The sequence below is a fragment of the Mesoplodon mirus genome (genome assembly GCF_964341445.2).
Source record: "Mesoplodon mirus genome assembly, chromosome: 13".
Lineage (NCBI taxonomy): Eukaryota > Metazoa > Chordata > Mammalia > Artiodactyla > Ziphiidae > Mesoplodon > Mesoplodon mirus.
In genome coordinates this window covers 8518365-8544099 of record NC_138989.1, presented here as the reverse complement: position 1 = coordinate 8544099, position 25735 = coordinate 8518365, and the positions used below count along the sequence as shown (strand labels likewise).

Here is a 25735-nt window from a genome sequence, read left to right as displayed (position 1 = left end):
CATTCTCTACGTCTGCATCTTTATTCCTGTCCTACCCCTAGGTTCTTCATAACCCCCTTTTTTTTTTTTTTTTTAGATTCCATATATATGTGTTAGCATACGGTATTTGTTTTTCTCTTTCTGACTTACCTCACTCTGTATGACAGACTCTAGGTCCATCCACCTCACTACAAATAACTCAATTTCCTTTCTTTTTATAGCTGAGTAAAAAATATGGAACACTTCATGAATTTGCGTGTCATCCCTGCGCAGGGGCCATGATAATCTTCTCTGTGTCATTCCAATTTTTAGTATATGTGCTGCCAAAGCGAGCACCACAATTCTTAAGTAATAATTATTCTAAGATCCAAATTTCAGGGTTTTTTTTTCTATCCACATACTCTATCACCAAAAAGGTATTTGTGTGCAAAAGTCAATATTTTCATAAGTGATTACAGCTGAACATTAGTTGATAACTATATTACCTTTTGATGCCACTGGAAATACGGAGACAGCAAATAAACTAAAGTGAGATCAATATATATTTGAAAGTGTGCACCTTGAAATCCACTACGGATAGCTTAAAAATACCATTTATATATTGTATACCTGTTTATTGGTATCAGCCACGGTTTCATCCTGAAGAAACTCACTTGGTACCTCAAGTTTTATTAAAAAACGAGCTAAATATGCTCTTTTCTTCAGTTCATTAGTCCTCTGAAGAAGCCAGTGGAGCACTGGGTAAATTACAGGTTTACTTCCAATCACCAGACCCTGACGAAAGTTACTCCTATAAAAAGAAAATAAACACACACACAGAGGCTTATAAGTAAACCTTGAAAAGAGGTAACATTTGCTCAAAATCCAATTTACAATTTCCTGATTGCTTTCCATGACTATTTAAAAAAGATAAAACCAAGGTTAATCTAAAGTCAGTCTGCACATTAACAATAATCATAAAATTAGGCCTTTAATGTATCACTGGAATATACAGGGAGGTTGTTTTGGAACCAGTAACCAGTACAGTCAGCCTAAATACTTCACTTCATTGACTGGATAGGTTTAAGTCATTGTTTTTGTCTAGGATGGCAGATAAATGATAAAATGGAATCATGGAATTGCCTGACTTTTCTGATTAAGAGAAAGAACTGACTCATTTAAGACTCCTGCATGACAAAAGAACATTAAGAATTCAAGATTATTTTGAAATTCAGTGATTTTCTGAGGCCACTGACTTAGGGAAAACAGGCATTGCCAGGAAGACTGACTGTGAAGGTTTGGATATTAAAGCACAGCTCTAAGAAAGCAATACTTGATCAGATTCTTACATGTCCGTGGCATTTCCTGGAGGTTTGTATTTAAGGATACCAAGAAGGCTCAACATCCTTTTGGCTGTCTGCTCTGGCATCTCCTCTCTGATATCAACAACCTGCTAACAAAGAAATTGAAAAAATGTTATTATTGTATATATAACAAAGTACAATATTTAAACTCACTGACAAAATTGTTCTGCTAGAGCGTAACAGTCACAACGGTCTCTTCAAAAACGGATTAAGTATGGAGGCCCCCAGATTCCAAGTGAGGGTACATACAAGTATGATCAGGATTCATATTAAGAAAGTCAAGCTTTAAAAAGTCTCAGTGGAAAAGACCAGTGTATGAGAGACATGAGCCAACTTGCAACACAATAAAACCTTTCGTAAAAGCATCTTCATTCCAGGACCAAATCTATTTATGTTTGGAAGTAGACAAATAATTTCTAAATAAGGTACAAGTAGATAATTTAGTTTTTGAGCTATTAAGAAACCTTAAAGATCATCTACTATCTATAGCTTTACAGGCATGGAAAATTAGGCCCAGAGAGGTTAAATAATTTGCCCTAGATGCACAGATATTTAGTGGCAGAAGCTGGCCTTCTTGCCACCCTTTTCATCACAGAGAAGAAGAAAACTCTTACCTTTGGGTCAATCTCAGCCAGAACATCACTGAGAACTTGTAATAGTTGCATTGGCTCCAGGGAATCAAATGTGATCAAGTTATAGTTCTTCCTAAAAGGCTCCTTATTGAGATTGTCCACGATGAATTTGATTTGATCACTCATAATTAGGTCTTATAATTTAAACTAAAGAGTAAAAATACAGAAAAAAATTCCTCAATATTGGTAATAAAAGTTCTGTATTAACAAAATACAGTCAACCGAAACTCAGGAAGTAGGCATGGGAAGTATTCTACATGGCATATAAAATGCTGGGAAGAGGGTTATCTTGTTGAAAGAAAAAGAGTATGCAGACTTTATTAGGAATGCTACAGTACATACTGTTAATATTTAATGACCTGTTTTTGTATATGCATCTGATAGCAATCATCTGAATTAACATTGAATTAATGTGGACAAATGAATACAAAATCCACCGACATTAACATTTCTCCCACTCAGTTTCACATTTTCTACCTAGAGGTAAAAACTTGTTAGCCTATAAACATGCTTCTATTTTTTTTTTTTTAATTAGCAGCCCACATTAATCCAAATTACCAATTTCTCTGAAGAATCAGATCTGGCAACCCTGGACCCACTGGGTACATGGCCACAACCACCTGAAGCTGGGTAGAGGCTGCAAACTTCAGCCTTGGGGGTGCGCTCTTTGGTTTTGTTTTGGTTTCCTCCACCAGGTACTCTTCACACACTGATGCATCAACTCTGCCACCCTTGAGTCATTAAGGCTTTCATCTCCTTTGCCTTCAATAGTTCCACAGTCTCTGCCTCTCCCATTCCAAATCACTTTGTAGGCGTCTCATTGCCAACAAAATAAAGTCCAAACTTCTTGGATTTTGAGACCCTTTAAGATCTAGCTCAATTTACAGTTTCTCAGTATTATTTCCAATTGTTACCTTACACCCTTTCAAACTTCAGCTGACTGAAATAAGCACTGCTCCCTAAATAGCTTTTCCATCTCTGCCTTCAGTTAATGCTGTTTTTTCTGCCTAGGACTGTTCTCCCTTTCCCCCATCTCTAAAGGTGCAAATCCTAACCATGTCTCAAGCTCTGCCTTCCAAATCCAAGTTCCTCTAGGAAATCTTTCTCAAACTATCCCCCAGTTCTGCATCAGAAAGGCAGCATGTACCCTCCAAGCTGACCACTTTATCTGCACTGCTCTCCTGGAGTTACTTTTCTGTTTTGTACTAGTTACTTACGGACAGTTTCTCTTCTCTACTAAACTGTAAATTCCATGAGGACATATCTGTGCCTAATTCTATCTCTGAATATCCACTGCATCTAAAACAGTGACTTCTTCCACTAGACTGAATTTGTTCACAGGCCCAAGGCCAGAAAATAAGCATAAGCCTAAATAGAGTGGCAGTGAGGAAGATCATAACTTTTTAAAAAATTGATTACCTGATTATTTAACTGCTGAAACAGCTTAACCAAGGCTATTAGTGTTTCTTGCACACAGATATCACTTGTTTAGTATGGGAAAAAGTGGTAGAAATTTGCAGACAGGCAATTTTTTAGAGTAGCTATTTTTAAAAATGAATTTAAAAATGAACTACTAAAAAAAGAAATAAAGAAAAAAATAGTTCAGTGCTCCCTAATAGTTCCTAATCATGAAATGAAGAGATGCTATTTTATTTAAGACATTCATTGGAGCTGCATGCACCTTGCTCTGAAATAGGTTTTTTAAAGTGGGTGGGTGGAGCTAGATACCTAACATTGAAATGTAAAAATATTATCATTTCCTCATAAGTATGATAAAATTATGAGTAAATGATTATTATTTTTGAAAAATAAGCCAAAAGAAGGTAGAAAAGATAACCAATGTGGTTTAAAATTTTGAGGTCTCCTTTAAACTATAAAAGGAAAACCTTTACATAAATCAAATAAAAATCCACACTGGAGATGCAAATTTTCCACTGTTGAAAGTATTTTAAGTATAAGTCCACGTCACAATCTTCACACACGGATATATTAATTTTTAACTCTTTAGAAATCATATACATGTAGAAATTACACATACATAAAACGTAACACATACACACAGATATATATTCTTTTTTTCCCTTCCCCAAACCAGAATACTTGGATAAACAAGTAAAACGTTCCCAGGACACAAAGATGTACTGAACAGGTAGGTTGTCTGTGCCCAGTGGGCTCTGCGCTCTAAAATTAGCAAAAGCAATCACTCTCCCTCTTCCAGAGGAAAGTCGCCACACTAATTCACAAGCACTCACCCACATAAGAACCCGAGAGGGTGGGGGAGAAGAACTGAAACCAGGACATGCGTTTATCTGGCACAACTCGGCACAGAAGCGACGCTGCCCTGGTCCCAGGCTGGCACGCGCGCTGGACGAGCAGCCTCCCAAGATTCCTCAAAATAGTATCTCCCCCACCCCCTCCCGCCCCCGGGGCTCGCGAGAGCGGACAGAGGACCCCACGTCAGACCCAGGCACCTCGCGAGGGCTGCTCTGGGCTCCCCTGCGGTTCATCCCGCGGGGGAGCCGCCCGGATGACTGCGAGGCACCACAGGGGCCGACCCTCGATGTTGGGGTTGAACTGCTGCTACCCCTCCGTTCTCGAGGTGCTGCACTGGGAAGGGGAAGGAGTTCTCTCCTACTTAGGGGTTTGGGGGAGCGTCCGACCGCGGCTTGGCGAAGTTACCTCAAATTCTCCTCACGAAACCACTTCCCCGCCCGGGAAGCATCCGGGCTCTAGTGAGTTCCTAGAGACGAGCTCCTTGGCAACGGTTGCTAGGCCGTGGACACATCACTTCCGGGGTCGGGAGGGTCGGCGCGTTTCCGCGAGGCCCTGGGCGCGCGCTCTGTGGCCAAGGCCCTGGAGGCGAAAGGCGGAGGGAGGGGGGCGCACCTGCAAACTAGCTTCACAGGTTCTGAGCCACTGCGGACAGCTTAGAGAGTTGGGGGTTGTTACCGTGGCAATAAACTTTCCCAAACGTCCTGCAGTTTGCAGTTTACGAAACACTCTCTTCGTTATTCACCCATGTTAAATTCGTGTGCTCTTTCTTTCCTCCTTCCCTCCTTCCTGCTTTCCTTCCCTCCTTCCTTCACCAAACATCGGTGATGACATCTTTGAGGCAGGGCCAGTGGGATTTGGGTTGAGGAAGCATTTGGCCTGGGCTTCAAATTTAGATTTTTGACATAAGTATCTCCGAATTAGGTTACACGTAGGAACAATTGTAGTTTCTTCTGTGAATTGTAGATTAACAGAAGGCACGTTCATCATAGAGATGTCAGCTTCTTTGTCACATTATCGGGCCACATAGCCCGTACTGGGAATTAATTCTTTTCATCCAGAATTTCTTTAATATTCTGAGAGCCTAAAAATAAAAAATAAAAAAAATAGCAAATGGCCTAAGGCTCTCTCTGGCTTCTGAGAGTCTATTTTTAGGCACCTGCAGAAATGAATATAGTCCGCCTTACATTTTCACGCGGTTCACGTTCTATGAGGTAGGCGTGGGGGGCGGAGATCTTCATGTCTAGATCACAGAGGAGGCCAGGAAGACTGGAGCCGAGAGCATCCCGGGACTGCACTAACTGGCTACAGGGGAGAGTTTAATTGATGAATGGTATTTTGAACTGCCCCTATTAGGGTGGAAACCACTGTACTCCGTGATGTCAGCTGGCAATGGAGAAAGGAGAAGGAAAAGAAATGAAATTCCTCACACCCTGAAAACTTAGTTGCCTGCTCAAACGTCTTGGAAGAAACCAACTACAGATTTAGCATCAGACTTACAAAATAAAGCAGGACAAAACAAAAAAAAATTCCATATTAGGCATCTCCTGTAGGCCCTGCTCTTTGCTGGCTGCTGGGGATGCAGTGGAAGACAGGGAATTACCTGGCCCCTGTCCTCACGGAGCTGACAGTCTATGCAAGAAGAGAGACAATTGAACAGGCAACACCAATATAACTATGACAAATACTATAAAGAAGGACCCAATGATGGGAGAGTCCACATGAAGGGTCGCAAGTTTATTTGGAGCTGAAGGGATTGTACTGTTAGGAGAGGTTCCATCGGACAATGTGATGTTTAAGGGTCAGTAAAAATTAGCCAAACAAGAAAGGGGAGAGTTTTTTGGGCAGAGGGAACAGAACATTCCAAGATGGGTACATTGCTGGCTGCAGGGTGCTTGGAGAGAAACTAAGACAGGTCCCAGCTCACAGATGCTCAAGACTAGTTGGAGGAGGCAACACTTAAAACCTTGAAAAATTAAATAACTCTGGGAGAAACAATAAAAGATGCAAACAAGGGATTATATAATTACTTGATCTTATTGGGTGTGTTAGGAGATTCTCCTGGCTCCCTGGATTTGGATCTTGGATTGCCATTGTATGGCCTCACGTGAGATTTCTTTTCCTCATCTATAAAATGCGGCTATGATAATACGAGGATTACATGAGTTGATATGGGTTTAGCGATTAGAACAGCGCCCGATACTGGAAGAGCTAAGGACATTTTACCTTTTTTGTCCCCGTTTTTTAAAAAAAATGAGATGGTTAGATTTGCTCCTTCTGTAGTCTACAGATGTCAGCTATACAAAGATAAGAGTGGCTTTTCTAGTAGTTTTTAGTTCCTCCTCTGCCTGTTGCTGCTATTACAGTTATAAGAACATGTAAATTCAAGTAGGCAATGGAATCTACCCTTTGCACTCAAACTTGAATTGATTTTATGCTTAATGTGATTGCTCTGGAACACAGGAAAGAATTTGAAGCCAGTCTGCATGCTTCCTGGGATCCATATACTGAGAAGCTTATATTCCAACTTGAAGCAAAGAAGAGAGGCATTGAGCAGCCTTGCACATGTTGGGTCCCTGCCTATCTATCAGGCCCACGCACAGACCAAAGGAAGACTTGTAACCACCCCTTGATTCATTTAAGATAAAAAGATTCATTGAGGTATCCAAGAAGAACTTACCAAGCAACAATTTCACAACAGTGGAGGCATTGCTGAGTACATCCCAAGTTTAGCCACACACACGAAGGCTTTTTTTTCCGTAGATGCTTTACTGAGTCTTCCTTGTAAACCCCCAAAGCTGCCTCTTGGCTGAACTATAGTTGACACTTTTAACAGGTGAAGGGAAGTCTCAGTCATGTGAGACAGCCTCTCTGAAAGATTCCCACTCCTACCCTGACTCTTTTTTTTAATAGCTTATTAAGATATAATCCACATACATACAATCCACCCATTTAAAATATACAATTCAGTTGCTTTTAGCATCTTTACAGAGTTGTGCAACCATTACCACTAATCTAATCCAAGAACATCTTCATTACCCCAAAAAGAAACCCCATTCCCTTTAGCCATCATCTCCCAGTTTGCTTAAGGTGATTAAGCAAACCCACCACCACTTCTCAGCCGCTGGCAACCATTAATCTGCTTTCCTTCTTTATGGACTTGCCTTCTCTGGACAGTTCATATAAATGGAATCATAAAATATGCGGCTCTTTGTGTCTGGCTTCTTTCACTTAAGTTGTAACATTTTCAAGGTTCATCCAAGTTGTAGCACATATCAGTACTTCATTCCACTTTATGGTAGAATAATATTTCATTGTGTGAATTTTTGTTCATCCATTTATCTATTAATAGACATTTGGATTGTTTCCACTTTTGGGATATAATAAACAGTGCTGCTATGAACATTCATATACATACCTCCACTGTCTCATGGATAAAGCACTTCCATTAGCTAAGTCAGGTAAGCAGGGTATGCACATCAGGGACATGGGTAAATGGAGGGGTGGCCTTTCTTGGATTTGTCTTTTCCTTTCAATTCTTGTTAACTTTGGCTTCTTGGGTGCTCATGGTTGCAGACTATGGGACCTAAGATATGGATTCTTTTGCAGTTTTTGGTTGTAAAATCAGACTGTTGTTGAAACCTACTCTACCCTTGCTACCAAAGCACTAAAATTCCCAATCTGCTTCTCAGCCAAAACCCTCTGATAAGAAAATGCTGTTATTTGGTATTATCCTTTAAATGTTCACCAGCCTCCAGTGGAGGAAAAGGTGGGGAGGAGTGTGGAGGAGATGAGAGGCAAACTGGAAGCTGCCCCTTCTAGCTCCCTTATTTAACCTTGTAGATACTGCAAAGACCATCCACAGTTGTGAACCTCTGCTCTGGTTATTCAGAGGGGAAAAAAATCACTCCTGGCCAAGTGTTTTTTCAAGACTGAGTTTAGTACTACATAAAAAAATAAGGAGAATGGTCATTATTTCATGTAATTGTAAAGTCCAAGGAAATCACTACCTTCAGGTATGGCTTGATCCAGGAGCTCAGTGATGTCATCTTAACTTTCTTTCTCCCTCCATCTTTCTGTCTCTCATCCCCACTTTTCTCTGAATGGGCTGTTAGGAGCAAGAGGCTTACATTCTTCAAGCATAGCATCCTCAATAAAAGTAGAATCTTTGCTTCAATAGTTCCAGCAATTTCCCAGTGCAAATTCTCATTGGTCTGAAATGTGTCAGATCATTCTTGAATCAATTGTTATGACTCTGCTGGACACAGTAATTGATTGGGTAAGGGTGGTTTCCCAAAAGAAAGGGCTGGATTTTCTTACCAGAGGTAGAGACACTGTGCAAACAAGAACAACAGATGTCCCATTCAGGTGGTCAGGGAAGGTGGTTAAATCTCAAAAGTTGGATAAGCAAAACCAGAAATGAGGGCTTCCCTGGTGGCGCAGTGGTTGAGAGTCCTCCTGCCAATGCAGGGGACACAGGTTCGTGCCCCGGTCCAGGAAGATCCCACATGCCACGGAGCGGCTGGGCCCATGAGCCATGGCCGCTGACCCTGCGCGTCCGGAGCCTGTGCTCTGCAAAGGGAGAGGTCACAACAGTGAGAGGCCCATGTACTGCAAAAAAGAAAAAAAAAAAAAAAAACCAGAAATGAGTCTGCCTATTGTGGATAGTTTGTGTGTTAGTGTGAACCTTCTCCCTGATTTCCTTCCAACAAATTATCTTTCTTCAATGCAGACTTCCATCATGGGCCAAATGAGGTCTTGGGATAACAGCAGACCTTCCAAGTCCCTGTAAAAATCTGAGGATGCCATGAACTTAATGTCTCCAGCCCCTTCTCATTTCAGAACTTTCAAACAAGAACTTTCCTGTGCAGAGTACAGGGAAGCCAAGCCAATTTTCTGTTTTTGGTATTAAATTTAGACCTTTCATCCTGACCATGAGATATTTCTGGATTCTGCATGAGTATTCAGCGAATGCCAGTGTTCAAGATGCTATCCCATATGGGGCTACTCTGCACACTGCCCACTTTATCTCATTCTTTTAAAACTGGGAAAAATGACCCAGACATAGGAACAAATTCAGAAGTAGGTTATTCCGTTATCCATTAATTGTCATTTAATGCCTTTGCCATCTAGGTTATTTGGAGATGAAAGAAATTAAATTTAAACAGAAACCTGAATTGAGCTTTGCAGATATCCTAAATTGTCTCTGCTCTGGCAATTTAATCTTGTGGGTATGTTTAGCAGCAGAATATGCTTTCCTAAAAGGTTAAAAGGTAAATAATATGTGAAAAGTTAAACTGAACGGATGGGATTCCAGAGGTCTTATTAAATGCGTGCCTGGTACTATATTTTCGTCAAATGGTTTTTTAAAATGGATTTTGTGAGATTAATGGGTAATGTAGAGGAGCCAAAATAATATGCAATTCATATTAGTTCTTTGGTTATAATTATGGGTTGAAATATAGAATGCACCTAACATTCTTACTGGCCTCAAATAATAATTATAGCATCACTTATTGAATGCTTACTGTATGTCAGGAACTTTGTTAAATACTTCACGTATGTGTCAGAATTTATTAAAATGTTAATTTATGTGTGTACTCCTTCTGTTTCCCCTCCTCTTGAAGCAATTTGCATTGCCTTGAGTTTTACAGGCTGAAATTAGAAACAGTACTTATGTCTTTTGTAAAGATCTGAAGTCTTTAGAGGAGCTTATACTGGTTGTCCTCAAGGGGGGAGTGCAGAGGAAAGTTCCTATTAGAGTAAGAAGAGAGTAGAGAGATGCTAAGAAGATTGGGAAAGGATCACAGGTGGTAAGTTTGGGGCAGCTCTTGAGAAGGCGGAAATACCCCGAGGAGGCCACACCATCAGTCCGGTGGCTTCCAGTGTGGCCCAAGCTTTCCTTGTCCCAGGTCTGACATGGAAGCATCAATGCCATTGGACCTAAAAGGACCAGGCAGCCTGGGATGATGGGTGGGTGACCAAGCAATCACCACGATGGGCCATCAGCAGAAGACTGCAAGTGATTCTCTGACGCCTTGTTACTGCAAAAGAACCCAGAGACTTGCAACCCCCAGGAAGTGTGTGAGGGAGAGATTCTCAGTAATGACAAGATGGGGGCTCAGAGTTGGATTTCAGTTGATTATAAAATAATATACTTCCTCTAGCAAATCTGAGTTGTGAACTAAAATGGGTGACCTCTGCATCCGTCACCTTCCTGGCAGGATAAAGATGGCACATTCTGGGGCTTCCCTGGTGGCGCAGTGGTTGCGAGTCCGCCTGCCAATGCAGGGGACACGGGTTCGTGCCCCGGTCTGGGAAGATCCCACATGCCGCGGAGCGGCTGGGCCCGTGAGCCATGGCCGCTGAGCCTGCGCATCCGGAGCCTGTGCTCCGCAACGGGAGAGGCCACAACAGTGAGAGGCCCGTGTACCGCAAAAAGAAAAAAAAAAAAAAAAAAAAAAAAGATGGCACATTCTGGACAACTGATGAGAGCTTAATAAAGGACTATGTATAAAGGTGTGGGCAGGGTTTAGGAAAACCAACAAGGGTCCAGCAACAAAGGCAGCTATTGCATTCCCTAAACCTGAAGCAGCCAGAGAAGGGAACAGGCACCAGAAGCCCAACAGAACAGCTGTATGGAAAAGGTTACCCAACAGGAGCCTTTAGATACAGCCAGTCTTGAACTCACTCTCCTTCCACTCTCTGATCTCCTGCCTGGCCTCCCCTTGGCTAAACCCAATAGGGAACCAAAGGAGCAGGCAACCCCTTGAAGATCATCCATGCAGACTGGCCTCCCAAGGGAGAAAATGGCAGAGTGGGGATCTGGAGGGGCAGATGGACTGAATTATAAATTGAATTATACAGTCAAAATGATGGGCAGGAAGGCCCTGTGAGGCCACCCAAACCACCGCCGCATCTCTAAGCTTCCCTGGTTCTCCAGCTGAAGGTCTAGGCATCGCGTGGAGTTAGGTCTAATTCTATTTCTGCACACTGCCCACACCCATGTCATCTCAGTTAATCTTCACAATAGGTCTGCAAGGACAGTATTGCTTTTTCCATTTTGTAATTAAGGAAACTGAGTGCTGGAGAGTTAATAGAGGGCCCAAGGTCACATAGCCAGCAGCTGGCTGAGCCAAGATTCAAACACAGGTCTCCCTGATCCCAAAGCCATTTATACCAACCCACTAAACTGGCTCAAAACTGGCTCAGTGGAGTCTGGAGGAAGGACCATAAATCAGGCCGCTGAGGCAAAGTGATTTGCTGTGTGAGGCAGAGGGATTTTCTGTGCGGGAGGGCCAGGGTTAACATGCTACCTGGCTTTCTCTGTCTACAAGGGCTTTGCCAAGGAAACTCTTTTCTTTCCCAGGTAGGGCTAGTGGTTTGAAACCCAAGCGCTTACCCTGGAATCAAAGAGGGAGAAGATGGAGAGAAAACACTTGGCTGATGATGGGAAAAAAGTGTATTTTCATTTCAGATGCCTTTCAAGTTCTTTTTTTTCCAGCTGAGTGTTGGTGTATTTATAGAATTCAGGGGGAGTATTTAAGGGTAACCAGCAGTGGAGCTGCATTTTGGGACATCAGGAAGCTCAGAATCATGCAGGAAAATGTTGATGGGATGGGACAAGAAAAGGCCAGGAGCAGCAGGGCACAAATCTTCTTCATGTTGTCAAGACCTTTTCTCCCTTCTGGGATGATGACGTCAAATCAAGGTCTATAAGAGTGCTATAGATGGAATATAGAATCAAAATGACAGGCAAATGGATGGAAAGCTGAACAATTTGTGGTATAAACATACGGCAGAATATTATTCAGCCATAAAAAGAAATGAAGTACGAATACATGTTGCAACAGGGATGAACCTTGAAAACACTTTAAGTGAAAGAAGCCAGACACAAAAGGCCACATACTGTATGATTCCATTTATATGAAATATCTAGAAAAGCCAAATCCATAGGACAGAATGCAAGCTGGTGATTGCCAGGGGCTGGGGCGGGTGTGGGAGAATGTGGAGCAAAGGCTTCATGGGTATGGGATTTTCTTTGGGGATGATGGAAACCCGGAAATAGACAGAGGTAGTGGTTGCACAATACTGTGAATGTACCAAATGCCACTGAATTTTCCCTTCAAAAACGTTAATTTTATGTTATGTGAATCTCACCTCAATTTAAAAAAAGAATGATGGGCAGTCAGGCCCTTAGGAGGTCACCCCAAGTCTTCCAAGCTGTGTTTGCTCCCTATGGCTGAAGTCCCAGGAGCTGCATGGTCTGATTTCATTCTAGGTTTCCCTTCTCTCTCTACTCCTCCGACCACTGGTTTCCATTCAATTGCTCAGACACAACAAACCCATCCCAGCCTCAAGATCTTTGCACTGCTGTTCCTTCTGCCTGGCTGTTCTTTCCCCAGATCTTCACCAGCCTGGCTCCGTCTCCTCATCCACGTCACAGCTCAAATGTTAGTTTCTCATCTAACATCTGAGGAGGTCAGGAGGTCTTTCCTGACGCTGTTACTTAAAGTAATACACCTACCAGTCATTCTCCATCATTGTGCTTTGCAGACTGTCTGCAAAGGCCCATTAGTGGGTACTGAAATCAGTTTAATCATTAAATCAGTTTAATGTAAATCTTGATTAACATTTTTAAAAACTGAAATTAAGTGGAATAGAAAATATCACACAGAATAAGGGTAAATATTTCTTTGTCAGAAATATTTTTGCTGCATTCAAACCACTCCAAATTTATTGGCTTAAAAACAATACCTTTTGGGACTTCCCTTGTGGTACAGTGGTTAAGAATCTGTCTGCCAAAGCAGGGGACACAGGTTCGAGTCCTGGAACGGGAAGATCCCACATGCCGCGGAGCAGCTAAGCCCGTGCGCCACAACTACTGAGCCTGCTGCGCTCTAGAGTCCGCGAGCCACAACTACCAAGCCCACGCGCCACAGCTACTGAAGCCCATTCTCTGCAACAAGTGAAGCCACCTCCCACCTCAATGAGAAGCCTGCATACCACAACGAAGAGTAGCCCCCGCTGGCCACAACTAGAGAAAGCCCACACGCAGTAACGAAAACCCAATGCAGACTAAATAAATAAATTTTTTTTTTAAAAAAACCTTTCCCCCCACAAGTCTGTGGATGAGCTCAGCTGGGCAGTTCTTCTGCTCCATGTGGTATCTCCTGGGTCACCACGTGACTAAGTTAGCCTGGGAGCTTGTCTGGGGCTGGAACATCCAAGATGGTTTCCCTCCTTTCTGGGGCCTCAGTGCTGGCTGCCATTTCTCCCTCGTGTGGACTCTCTCTTTCTCCTTGTGGTCTCTCATCACTCAGTGGCCTAACTGAGCTTCTTTACATGGCAGCTGGGTACTAAGGGCATAAAAGTGAAAGCCATCAGGCCCCTTAGAGCTGAGGCCCAGAACAAGTACAGTGATCATTTCCATTGGTCAAAGCAAGTCAAAGACCCTCTCGGGTGCAGAGTCCTAACCACTGGACTGCCAGGGAATTCCCTAGACTCTACCTATTGACTGGGGAGTGGCATGTGCATACCAGGAATGACGCTTGCCAAACTGCTGGCAGATATCTTCACAGACAATCTACCACAACTGTTCTGTGAAAGTTTCATTTCAGCTTAATGAACATGCATGGGTGTTCACTGGGTCACACAATAAGCATATTTCTTACTGTGAATCACAGTCAAAAGGTTTAAAAAACACACTTCTTCCACATCCCTTTTTTAATATCTTCCATAGCACTTAGTACTCTTAGAACTTAATTTACTTTATTTTATCGCCCCCATGAGAACATAAGCTCTCTGAGGGCTTGTCTGTCTTGTTCACTGCTATATCCCCAGCACCTATCAGGGCCTGGCACCTAACTGGTGCTTAATAAGCATCTGTGGTTGTTGAATAGGTAGTAAGAGTTATTATTTATTAGGTCTGAGCGCTTAAAAGAATTATCTCATTTAATTTGTTTAACACATGTGAGCTCCTACTGTGTGCTGGTGAGACAAGAGTGAACAAAATAGACAATAATTGCTGCCACAGAGTTTACATCAGACTAAGATACTAGAAGAGTATTGAGTAGATTTGTTGATGTTATTTTGACAGATAAGGAAACTGAGAGTCAGAGGACTCAGTCAATTTACCCAAGGTCACATAGCTAATAATTTCACCCTGATACCTGGCTCTTCTCTACCCTGCCGCAGATGTTGGGTTTTGCCCAGAGATGGGCCTAAGTGGTTACAGATCTCAGTTCCTGCAACTGCTTCTCTGAAGGATCAGACATCTTTCTGGGAATCAGGCACAAGGTAGTGGGAAGAGGCGAGTCCCATGACCTCAGGGTCCCTGCCTTCCCCACTCCCTGCCCCCGCCCCACTCCGTGATGACGTCTCACACCTGGGGTGTTGCAGATTTGAGCCACAGGTCTCAGTCACCCCCGACTGTCTTATCAGCATGTGACATCCCCAAGTGGCTGGGGCCCGCAGGCCTGTCAAAGAATGCAGCCCGAACAAAAATAAACCTGCCACATTCTTTGGCAGCCCCCGGCCCCTTCCCGCTCTCCAGCCATCCATCCTCACAGCAGAGCCTGCCAGGGAAGGCCGAGAGAGGGAGAGCAGGGTGGAGGAAGTACTGCTGCAGTCCAACCCTGAGAAAGAGAGGGAGAGGGGAAGAGAGGAAGAGAAAGAGAGAGATCACCTTATATGGGAACGTGTGCAGACAATGTGTGGCAATGGCTTAGAGGGCAGCAGAGGTCAGATACCAGACAGATGGAAGAAATTAAACATGGGACAGAGAGTGTTCCTGGGCCCTGAAAACAGCTCTTGTTTCACAGCGAGTTCTCACAAAACCTGGCCCGTTTTCCTTTTTAGCCTAGGCCAAGCAAGATTTGCGTCCTAAGCACTACATGACTTTGAATCAGGCCCCCGACTCTGGCTGGCCGAGGTCTCAATCCTCTCAAGTCATTTCTCTGACGAACAAAATTCCTCTTTGCAAAAAAAAAAAAAAAGAGAGAGACAGGGCCTGGTTCCCAAGAGTTTCCAATATCTCTCCAAAGCACATAAATTTGTTGTTAGTGAGTAAATACCCCTTCATTTCACATTCGTTCATTCATTCAACAAATAGTGAGGGCCAATTATACCCCATGCACTGAGCCAGGGTCTGGAAAGACAGTGTTGATGATGATGATAATAGTCGTAATAATAATAATAATAGTCACCATGTGTTGATTTGCACTCATCTGGTAAGTGTTTCAGTTCATAATAATTTACTTAGTACCTTCCATGTTCTAGTCATTGGTGATACTGAATGTTGACCTAGAATCATCTGGTCCCTGCCCTTGTGGAGTTTACAAGGGAGTGGGGGAGTAGAAATGACAGACATTGAACAAGTGATCCCCCTGAATCCTCACAACAGCTTTTTGAGTTAGCTACCATTACCATCTCCATTTTATATGGGGTTTTTCAGCTTCAGCGTTACGGACGTTTTGGGTTGGATCATTCTGTGCTCTCTCTGTGTGTGTGTGTGTGTGTGTGTGTGTGTGTGTGTGTTGGGGGGCTGCTCTGTGCACTGTAGGATATTTTGCAATATCCCTGGCCTCCACCCACTAGGCATCAGTAGCAATAACCAACACCCCCAGTTCCTCCAGTTGTAACAACCAAAAAATGCCTCTAGACGTTGCCAAATGTCCCTGGGGGACAAAGTCGCTTCTGGTTGAGAATCACTTTTTTCAACAGATGAGGAAGTAGGATGGGTTATAAAACTTCCTTAAGGTCATACCACTGGCAAGTAGGGCTCACACCTCCATCATTTTGATTCCAAAGCCCATGGGCCTAACCATTACAGTGTGAAAACCTGTTTCCCTGACAACAGATGACTCTGGGTTTGGATGACTGTAGACCTCACTAGCTCATTTCACAAAATGGAAGTCATCTGTGTTAGTTCAGATCCTCTGAGAAGCAGACACCAAGTTGAGCACAGATTTGCAGATTTACTGAGGATTTATTTATTTATGCCTATGAGGGATAAAGGGCAAGGGAGTGAGAATAGGCAAGAGACTGTTCAGACTGTGATGCTGGTCTGATACCTTGGAAGGAGAGGGGGACAGAAGGATTGGGTAGGAAGAGCCTTGGACAGCAGCACAGTTCTAAGAAAGTTTTGGCCACGCTGAACGGGAGTTCCCCAGCCACAGTCAGCTGTGAGAGGGATTCCGAGTCGGGCAGCAGTGGGGCTTCACTAGCACTCCCAGTGTGCTCTGTCATTGGCTGGGAGCAGCCCGGGGAGGTATGGCCTTGGCATGAACTTGGTGGATCCAGAGGGGTGGGAACTAGTGCTGTCAGTCAACCATGCTCTTCGAAGCAGACACTCAGGAAGGAGTTCTGAGTGGTGCACTCCATCCACGGCTGCCACATCATCAGAGAAGTGCTGCCCAGTAGTCACATTCACCTTAAGACAAGGAGACAAAGGCACTGGAGATGCAGTGGGCAAAAAAGCCAGGTTGGCATCCTTTAAGCAAAAGGGTTCATTTTCCTTGCAATGTCTTGAACTTCTTAGTGAACTTTGAAGTCAGCTCTAACTTGGGTTCCATCAGCAAGGAGGTAAAGAGTGCAGTCTTGAGGGTCTAGTTTGTAGTTTGTGAATGTGGGCACTCTCTGAGCCTCAGTTTCCCCATGCATGTAATGGAATTAACCTGCTTTATCTCATAGGCTTGATGTGAGGATTGAATGAATGTTCATGGAATTGCTTTTCCGAAGAAGATGGAGGTCCTCCTGCACAAACTTTCTGCCCATCCTTTGGTTTTGTAAGGACATCTCCCTGCTAGCCACCCTCTCATCCTGCCAACTAAGATTCATCTTGGCATATACCCAAGGGACAACAAACTAGCATCCCCAGGGCTAATTTTGACAGATAGGCAAGTTGTGTTTGGCTCACAGAGCGCTAAACAAACCAACCAGCAGAATGAACCAACATCTGAAAATTGAGATATTTCAGGATGAGGCCAATCAAAACCAGTGAGACTCAATTGCATTTGTTGGGACTGTCTGGATTTCTGGAAATCTGGATATACTGTGTGGCAGATTGGCTTAAGCTGAGAAGAGGCTTCCTGCTTCAGATGGGACATGCACTGACCTGTTTGCCACAGTTCCCACTGCTCCCTAACATGTGTGATCCGGAAGCCATTGTCACTTGCTGATTATCATCACGTTTGTGCTGCCGTTCTTCGTAGAATAACATTCCATTGTCTCATGTACCTATTGAAGGGGAATGTGTAGACCAGGAAGCCTATGTTCTTTCTTGTATCTGCTCCTGCTTCACTCACTTAGATCATCTCCTGGTGCCTGTAGCATCCAAGTTTACCTTTAAGCTTGCCATCCTTTTAAGCCCTTCTGGAATCTTCTTCCTAAAATTATCCCTGCAGTTTCACAAGAAATCTCTACATTACACCTAGAATCTTCCCCCACCACTGACTCCTTCCTCTAGCCTTCCCAATATGCACCAGTCTTCTTCTCCACACCCACCTCCCCTGCCTTGTTCCTGGGACATTCCCTTCCTCTCATGGGAAGGCCACCCTCATACCCTCTTTCTTCATTCAAATTGACTTCAAGACCCAGGTCAACCCCCCCCACCCCATTCAACCATTCCGGGCTACAATGAAATTGTTCTTCTGGGAACTCCTAGTACAGTGAGAATCTGAACCACACATACCAGCACTCAGCTCCATAGCTGTTGAATGAATGAATGAGGGGATAATTGACATGAGTGGCAATACTTAGAAAGCAGGGTCAAGATTAGAACAAAATACACAAAAATGTTAGTGGTAGCTATTTTGATAGGTTATGGGTGATTCTGGTTTTTCTTTATTCCTTTTAGTATTTTCTACAATTGAGAAAAAAAGAAAATAGTGAAAAGGAAGTAATGTGAGTCTGGTTGAAACATCTAGACTATATGCAAGGTGAGGGCAAGGACCAAGTGTTAATTCTGATATATCCTCCTAACTCCCAGCAGCAGGGCACACACAGTGAGCTAGGGAGAGCTCACTGGGAGCTAAATTAACAGCATCAGGGCTTATAACAGAGACTGTCAATTCCCTTCTCAAAAGCTTCTTAGTGAAGATGTCCCCCTTTCCTCTTTCAGACTCTCCAAACCCCAATTTTGTGTGGTGTCCTCTGCCTCTTTTTCACTGCCATGTGCTTCATGGAAGAAGACTCCAGTCCCAACCCCTGCACTGATCAGCCTAACCCAGGGTTTCTCAACCTCAGTACTATTGACATTTTGGGCAGGATAATTCTGCTAATCTTGTTGAGTTGTTGTACGTGCCACCTTGGAGTTTACTTGTTATATGAAGTAAAATTTTCCTTAATGTTGAAGTGTTTAAGCTAATTTGAGTTGTGCCTTTCTGTTACAGCATCTTAACCAACCCGGGGATGTCTTAAAGACATTGCACTCACATACAAATAAAACAACCATCAAAAACAGTGATAATCAGGGTGGTTGAGGGCAGATATCAGCATCTGCAGTTGGGGACAGGTGTGTCACTTAATAGTCCCTTTTGAGTACCAGTGCTGATCTAAAGCTATTCCAGCTCTACGTGAAATTGCTGATAACCTGTGCAGATGCTGAGACAGAGGGAGGAGTTTAATTTCTTTTGCAAAACAAGGAGCAATATCTGGACCCGAACCCACTAAGTCCCATGGTATGAAATCTGCTGCAAAACACCAAGTTCTGTAGTTGTTAAGCTAATATTTCTGGGAGTCTACCAAACAGCCTCTAAGATGGAGCTGATTAAGAAAACGCTAAGCCAAATGGCATAACCTCTAGAAGCCTCAGTTTTCTCATCTGTAAGCTGGGGAGAACAAGAGGAGAATCCCCTGATATTGAGGATCAGAAAATACTTCATGAACTACAAAGTAGATAATGGGTTATCAATACTAAGCAGACAAGACATACAGCAATGCTGTTCCTAACATTGGAATGTTCTAAGTTTAGGATGAGGTATGAACAAAATGATCTGTTGATTGTTTACATGCAGTCTTGTTAAGTTTCTTATGCTGCTGAGGTTCTGCTTTCTCATTTGTGTACCGGGGCAAGACCTCATTCTGACTGTGAACTGAGGATAAAATAAGGCTCTTTGAAAAAGAGAAACATACTTACTATCATTATTTCACCACAGTTTTCTTGCCCCGAGTCAGATGATAGCAACAGGGCAAACAAGACTTGCAGGCACGGACTCCACAGTGAATGTCGGCTCACCGCTACCCTCTACTGGTCATTAGCGGTGCACAGGTAGATACAGAGAAGAGAGGGTCCTTTGAGAGGGAACCCAGGAACCTGAGGCTCAGAGAGGGAAAGGGACTTGCCCGAGAAAATGGAACTACCCTTGGACAGAACATTTGGGACTCCTGATTCTTAGCTTTTTCCAAAGGGAGAAAAATGAGAGCTGGAAACTCATTATGGCTTCACTCTTGCTAAGTTCTCATGAGCTTTTCTAGATAGTTTGATTGGGACTTTTCTCTCCTGTTCTTCTCTCACCACCCAAACTGCTTGGACTTCCCATCCTTTTCTTCATACCAAGGTGGCCACCATCGGCCCTGAGGCTAAGAGTCCTGTTGGGTGCTGGGTGCTTCACAAAAATGATCTCAGATCCTTACAACTGCTTTGTAAGGTAGGCCGGGAAACTAAAGCTCAGAGACATTAAGACTCTTGCCCAAGGTCCAACAGCAAGTAAGCACAGGAACCAGGATCTCAACTCTCACCTGAGACCCCAAAGTCCACATTCTACCTGCCACCAAAAAACAAAACAAAGCAAAACATCATGGCCACTTGTGTTGAAGACATGATTAAAGGTAATCTTGTGGTTTTTTTAATGCCCCAAATGGCATTTGCTGGGCAGACATATGATGAAGCAACAAAAGAGGGAAATTTTTTGAGCACTACCACATACCAGTGACACTCATATATATTATCTATCAATTCTCCTATGACACATATATGATCTTGAATCCTGTCAACAATATTGAGTCACAAATGAGGAAATTGAGTTAAAAGAGATTAAGAAGTTCGCCTAAAGTCACTTGGTGAAAACTGGCATTCAGACTCTAATCCCCCTGCTTGGTGTTAGTATATAAGCAAATTATGCTCTTAGAAACATAAATAGAGGATAGTATATGGTAGCCTGTGTCAGGCTAGACTGCAGGCCTCCCCGCCACAAAACCCCTCAGACTCTCCTCAGGATTTGAAGTCCTCCTGATCTGAGTTCAAACCCCTTTCCTTTTTTTTTTTTTTTTTTTTTTGAATTTTATTTTATTTATTTTTTTATACAGCAGGTTCTTACTAGTCATCCATTTTATACACATCAGTGTATACATGTCAATCCCAATCTCCCAATTCATCCCACCACCACCACCGCCCGCCACTTTCCCCCCTTGGTGTCCATACATTTCTTCTCTACATCTGTGTCTCAACTTCTGCCCTGCAAACCAATTCATCTGTACCATTTTTCTAGGTTCCACATATATGCCTTAACATACGATATTTGTTTTTCTCTTTCTGACTTACTTCACTCTGTATGACAGTCTCTAGATCCATCCACGTCTCTACAAATGACCCAATTTCGTTCCTTTTTATGGCTGAGTAATATTCCATTGTATATATGTACCACATCTTCTTTATCCATTCGTCTGTCAATGGGCATTCAAGTTGCTTCCATGACCTGGCTATTGTAAATAGTGCTGCAATGAACATTGTGGTGCATGTGTCTTTTTGAATTATGGTCAAACCCATTTCTGAGCCCTACTATGTGCCAGGCCCTGGCTGGGTATATATTTAATTTAATTCTTGAGAGAACACTGTGAGGTAGATAGCAATTATTATCCCTATTTTACAGGTGAGCAGGTTGAAGCTCTGAGAAGTACAGTTGACCGTTGAAAAACATGGGTTTGAACTGCCTTGATGCACTTCCACAAAGATTTTTTTCAATAGTAAATACTACAGTACTTCATGATGCATAGTTGATTGAATCTGCAGATGTGGACAAACCACAGATATGGAGGGTTGACTCCGTATATACTTGGATTTTCAACTATGAGGACAGTCGATGCCCCTAACCCCTGTGTTGTTGAAGGGTCAACTGTATCTTGCTCAAGTATGTGGGCGAGCCCAGGTGTTGATAATTTGCCAATATTCTATGTGATATTCTCTTCATGGTCTTATTCTTCCCCATTAGCAGACAGGAAAATAGAGTGAAAGACAAGTGAAAATGACTTGCCTCAGGGCCTTTGCACCCGCTGTTCCCTCTGCGTGCAGTGATCTTCCCAGACGTCCTGGTGGCTTGCTCCCTCACCCTCCTAAGGTCTTCACTTAAAAATCATCTTCTGGGACTTCCCTGGTGGCACAGTGGTTAAGAATCTGCCTGCCAATGCAGGGGACACAGGTTCGAGCCCTGGTCTGGGAAGATCCCACATGCCGCGGAGCAACTAAACCCGTGGACCACAACTACTGAGCCTGAGCTCTAGAGCCCACGAGCCACAACTACTGAAGCCCGTGCACTCTAGTACCCATGCTCCGCAACAAGAGAAGCCACCACAATGAGAAGCCCACGCACCACAACGAAGAGTAGCCCCTGCTCGCCGCAACTAGAGAAAGCCCACACATAGCAACGCAGACTCAACACAGCCAAAAATAAAAACAAATAAATTAATTAATTTAAAAAGAATGTGATATAGCCACACAATGGAATATTACTCGGCCACAAAATGGAATGAGCTACTGATACACTCTAAAACATGGATGAACCTTGAAAACATTACACTAAATGAAAGAAGCCAGTCACTAAAGACCACGTAGTGTATGATTCCATTTATGTGAAATGTCCATAATAGGTAAATCCATGAAGACAGAAAAAAAATTGGTGGTTACCAGGGGCTGGTAAATCCATAGAGACAGAAGGTAGATTGACAGTTGCCAGGGGCAGCAGGGGAGGAGGGAATGGAGAGTGACTGCTTAGTGGGTAAGGGTTTTCCTTTTGGGGTGATGAAAATGTTTTGGAACTAGATAGAGATGGTGGTTGCACCACACTGAGAATGTACTAAATGCCACTGAATTCTATACTTTAAAATGGTTAATTTTATGTTATGTGAAGCTCACCTCAATTTTGCCAAAATGTTCAACCCTAAGCACATCTTATCTTCCTTCCCTGTTTGATTTTTCTCGATAGAGCACATGGCCCTCTCACATACTATATATTAGTATCTATTGTTCATCCTGTTTCTTTAGAATATAAACACCAAGAGGGTAGGGATTTTGATCTCTTTAGTTATCTCACCCCAAAGAGTCCCTGGCACTCTGTAAGTATTTGTTGCATAAATGAATTAGAAAAAGTGTGGTGAGGAACCAGAGTCCCGCCCCACCAACCCACCCCCCTCTCTAATTCTAACGGGCTCTTGATCCTCAAGCAAATTAACAGTAATCTTCAGTCTGGATTCATTTTTTCCTCCTTTTCCTAATGAGCTAAATCCATAGGCTCTCAGCTCAGCTCTTTAAACCCTTCTCTGCAGAGAGTCTGAGAGAAGAGGGGCAGGAGAGGAGACAATAAATCCATCACTATGTGGAGAAACACTGTCCGCTCTGCCGCCCTGTGGCTGCCCACAGCAATTGACTGTAACCCCAAACTGATGCTGTGAGGCCATCTTGTCCCCCAGCCAGGAGGACATCATTCCCAGCTGCTGCACAGGTGGCTCTTCAGGAGGGACATTTACAGGAACGAGTCAATAACCATTTATGAACAGCCATTCTGACACAGCCGTATACCAGGCACTTGGCCAAATTACAAATGTAAGATATAATCATTCATTTGATCATTCATTCACTTATGTGGTTATCAAACATTCATTGAGCACCTACCATGGGTCTTACGTTATGGCCCTTGATTTCAGTTTACAATTGAATTTACAGCCAAGGCACCAACACAGTATAGACCAGAGTTTCTCAGCCTTGGCACTATTGACATTTTAGACCAGACAGTTCTTTGCTGTGGGTGTTGATCTGTGTGTTGTCGGATGTTTAGCAGCATCCTGGGCCATTAGATGCCAGTAGCACTCCCTCAATCGTGACAACGAAAAATGTCTCCAGACATTGCCAAATGTCCCCTGGGGATGAACAATCACCCCTGTAATGAACCACTGGTTTAGATGAGTATTTTTTCCCCAAACCCAGATAAACCACAATTATCAGAGAGAAGAAAAACACATTTAAAATTATTTTTGCTGTTCGATCTTTCCTCTCTGTCTCTTTCTGTCTCTCTCTGTCTATTTCTTTCTGTGTCTCTGTCTCTTTCTCTATCTCTCTGTCTCTGTCTCTCTGTCATTCTCTGTCTCTGTCTCTTTGTCTCTCTGTTTCTCTCTCTATATATATACATATATGTATATATTCTTTCTTTTGCTAGATAAATTGGAAAGGGGGAGCATAACAGCTAACATTTGTAAAGGGCATATAGTGTTAACTTTATAATAATAATAATTATTATGAACCTGCACCATTCAACACTTTAAGTCCCTCATCTCAATTACTCTCACAACCACCCTACGAAGAAGATGCCATCAATGCCCATTTTACAGATGAAGAAATTGAGGTTCAGAGGTGTTAATCAACTTGACTAAGGCCACACTGAGAGTAATGGGCACAGCTGGTGTTCAAATCCAGTTCTGTATGATTCCAAAGCACGAGCTTTTCACCACCACACTACATATTCCCAATTCCTGGCACAGAGCCTTGCACATTGTAGGTGTTCAGTAAACATTTGAATTAATAAACAAAAGGATGGGGAAAGGATTGTAAGAAAGGTCTGGAGAAGCATAGGCTCCTATTTTGGGGCCTGATGCTCAGGAGGGACATGTACTATTTTACTTCTTTCCATTATTCATCCATCCACCAGTCCATTGGTCTATCCATCAATCCATTCATTCATTCACCAAGCATTCCCTGAAAACGTGGCTTGTGCCTGGTACCTAGGTGGGATTCTGGTTTCAAGATACTTGAGGAGACATGACATGTGTTCAGAAATAATTGCAACCTCAGGTTCAAAGTGATAAGCCATATTATGAAGGTACACATAAAGGCTCTACTAGTCAAGACTCTTTGGGTTCAAAGTGATAGGAGGGTCTGCTTCAACTGGCTTAAGCAGAAAAGGGAAGTTACTGGCTCCTGAAACTAGTCAGGCCTTCTGGCATGGCTTGATCCAGATGTTCAAATAATGTCACCAGGAATCCCTCCATCATTTCCCTCTGGATTTCTCTGAGTTGACTTCATTCCCTGCTGGCAAATGGCCGCCACTAATTTTAGGCCCATATCCTACCAGCTTAGCAACTCCAGCATAAAGAGAGCACCACTGTTTCAGTAATTTTAACCAAGGTTCCAAGACATATCAGCCTGACCTGACTCACATGTCCACTCTTGAACAGAGCACAGTAGCAATGACGAAGTGTCTCAGACTGGTCCTGGGTCCACCCCTGGGGCCTGTGGGTGGGGACAGCTTGACCTGAACCAAATCAACTGAGAATGTAGAAGGCACGGTTCTGTCAAAGGAAAACCAGAAGAGAAAATAAGGCCAGACAACAAAACCAACAGATGTCTACTCCAGGTATGATGGGGGTTCAAAGGAGAGAGCAACCTCTTTTAGCTGGCAGATCAGGGAAGACTTTTTTGGATCTTGTGGAGTCTGTGAGCTTTGATATCACCTAAGGAACCAGAACATTCCTACAGGACACAGCCTAGCAACTGATCGGAGACTCCAATACTCCACATCCAAGACTTTGACTTTCAGACACCCCCGTCAGTGCCAAGATAGGGCCCATTCCCTTGGGAAAAACACAAATAGGTCATTATTTACCTGGGCAAATAAATTCTCTATAGAGCTCTTCCCAGGCTGGGCCATATTACATGCCTTATAGCTGTCCAGGTCCCCTATGAACACGAAGATTTCCTTCTGCATGCGGGAGAGGCTACTCATTCAGCTCCAGGTCAAAGGACCATTCCATTGGTACCAGTGGCAGGAACTCTTGGTTGTCTTTCAATATCCATTCTCCTTTCTCAATAAAAGTAAGAAAACTCCTGATCCGATTTTAAGCAAGCAACATGGTCAAACAGAATAAGGACTACATTTCCCACCTCCTGTTGTAGGTAGGTGTGGCCACGTGACTAAGTTCTGACCAATGAGCTGCAAGTGGCAGTGACGGGCCACGCCCTTGAAGGGAGAAACATGCCCTTTCTTTCTCCTTTCCTCCTTCTTCCATCCTTCTATTTGGAATTTGATCCTGATGGAGAGCCATTTTTGACCATGCTGATGAGGGCAACACCCTAGAGATGGGTCCCTGATGAATTCATTGCTCAGAGCCGCCATACCAGCCCTGGACCATTTTCATCCAGACTGCATGTGAGAAAGAAATCAATTTCTACCTTATTTAGGCTACTGTTATTTGGGGTCTCTACTGCATGCAGTTGAGCTCTGTATCCTAACTGATATAGTGCCT

General features: G+C 43.2%; 1 protein-coding gene across 7 annotated transcripts in view; it reads right to left on the bottom strand.

The window, feature by feature from the left end:
* The window catches only part of IFT81 (intraflagellar transport 81), a 200573-nt gene that overhangs the window by 81629 nt on the left and 93209 nt on the right, over window positions 1–25735 (bottom strand). For 4 of the 7 annotated variants that reach the window (XM_082641355.1, XM_082641359.1, XM_082641360.1 and 1 more), the window contains exons 1-4: window positions 4634–4712; window positions 1937–2101; window positions 1308–1411; window positions 589–769 (exon numbers count right to left, since the gene is read on the bottom strand). In XM_082641355.1, the coding sequence (XP_082497481.1) occupies window positions 589–769; window positions 1308–1411; window positions 1937–2080 (429 nt within the window). In that variant the 5' untranslated portion in view covers window positions 2081–2101; window positions 4634–4712. Of the gene's footprint in view, window positions 1–588; window positions 770–1307; window positions 1412–1936; window positions 2102–4206; window positions 4334–4633; window positions 4713–25735 lie in introns of those variants that run through there. The other 3 variants (XM_082641358.1, XM_082641356.1, XM_082641357.1) reach the window with 3 other exon arrangements.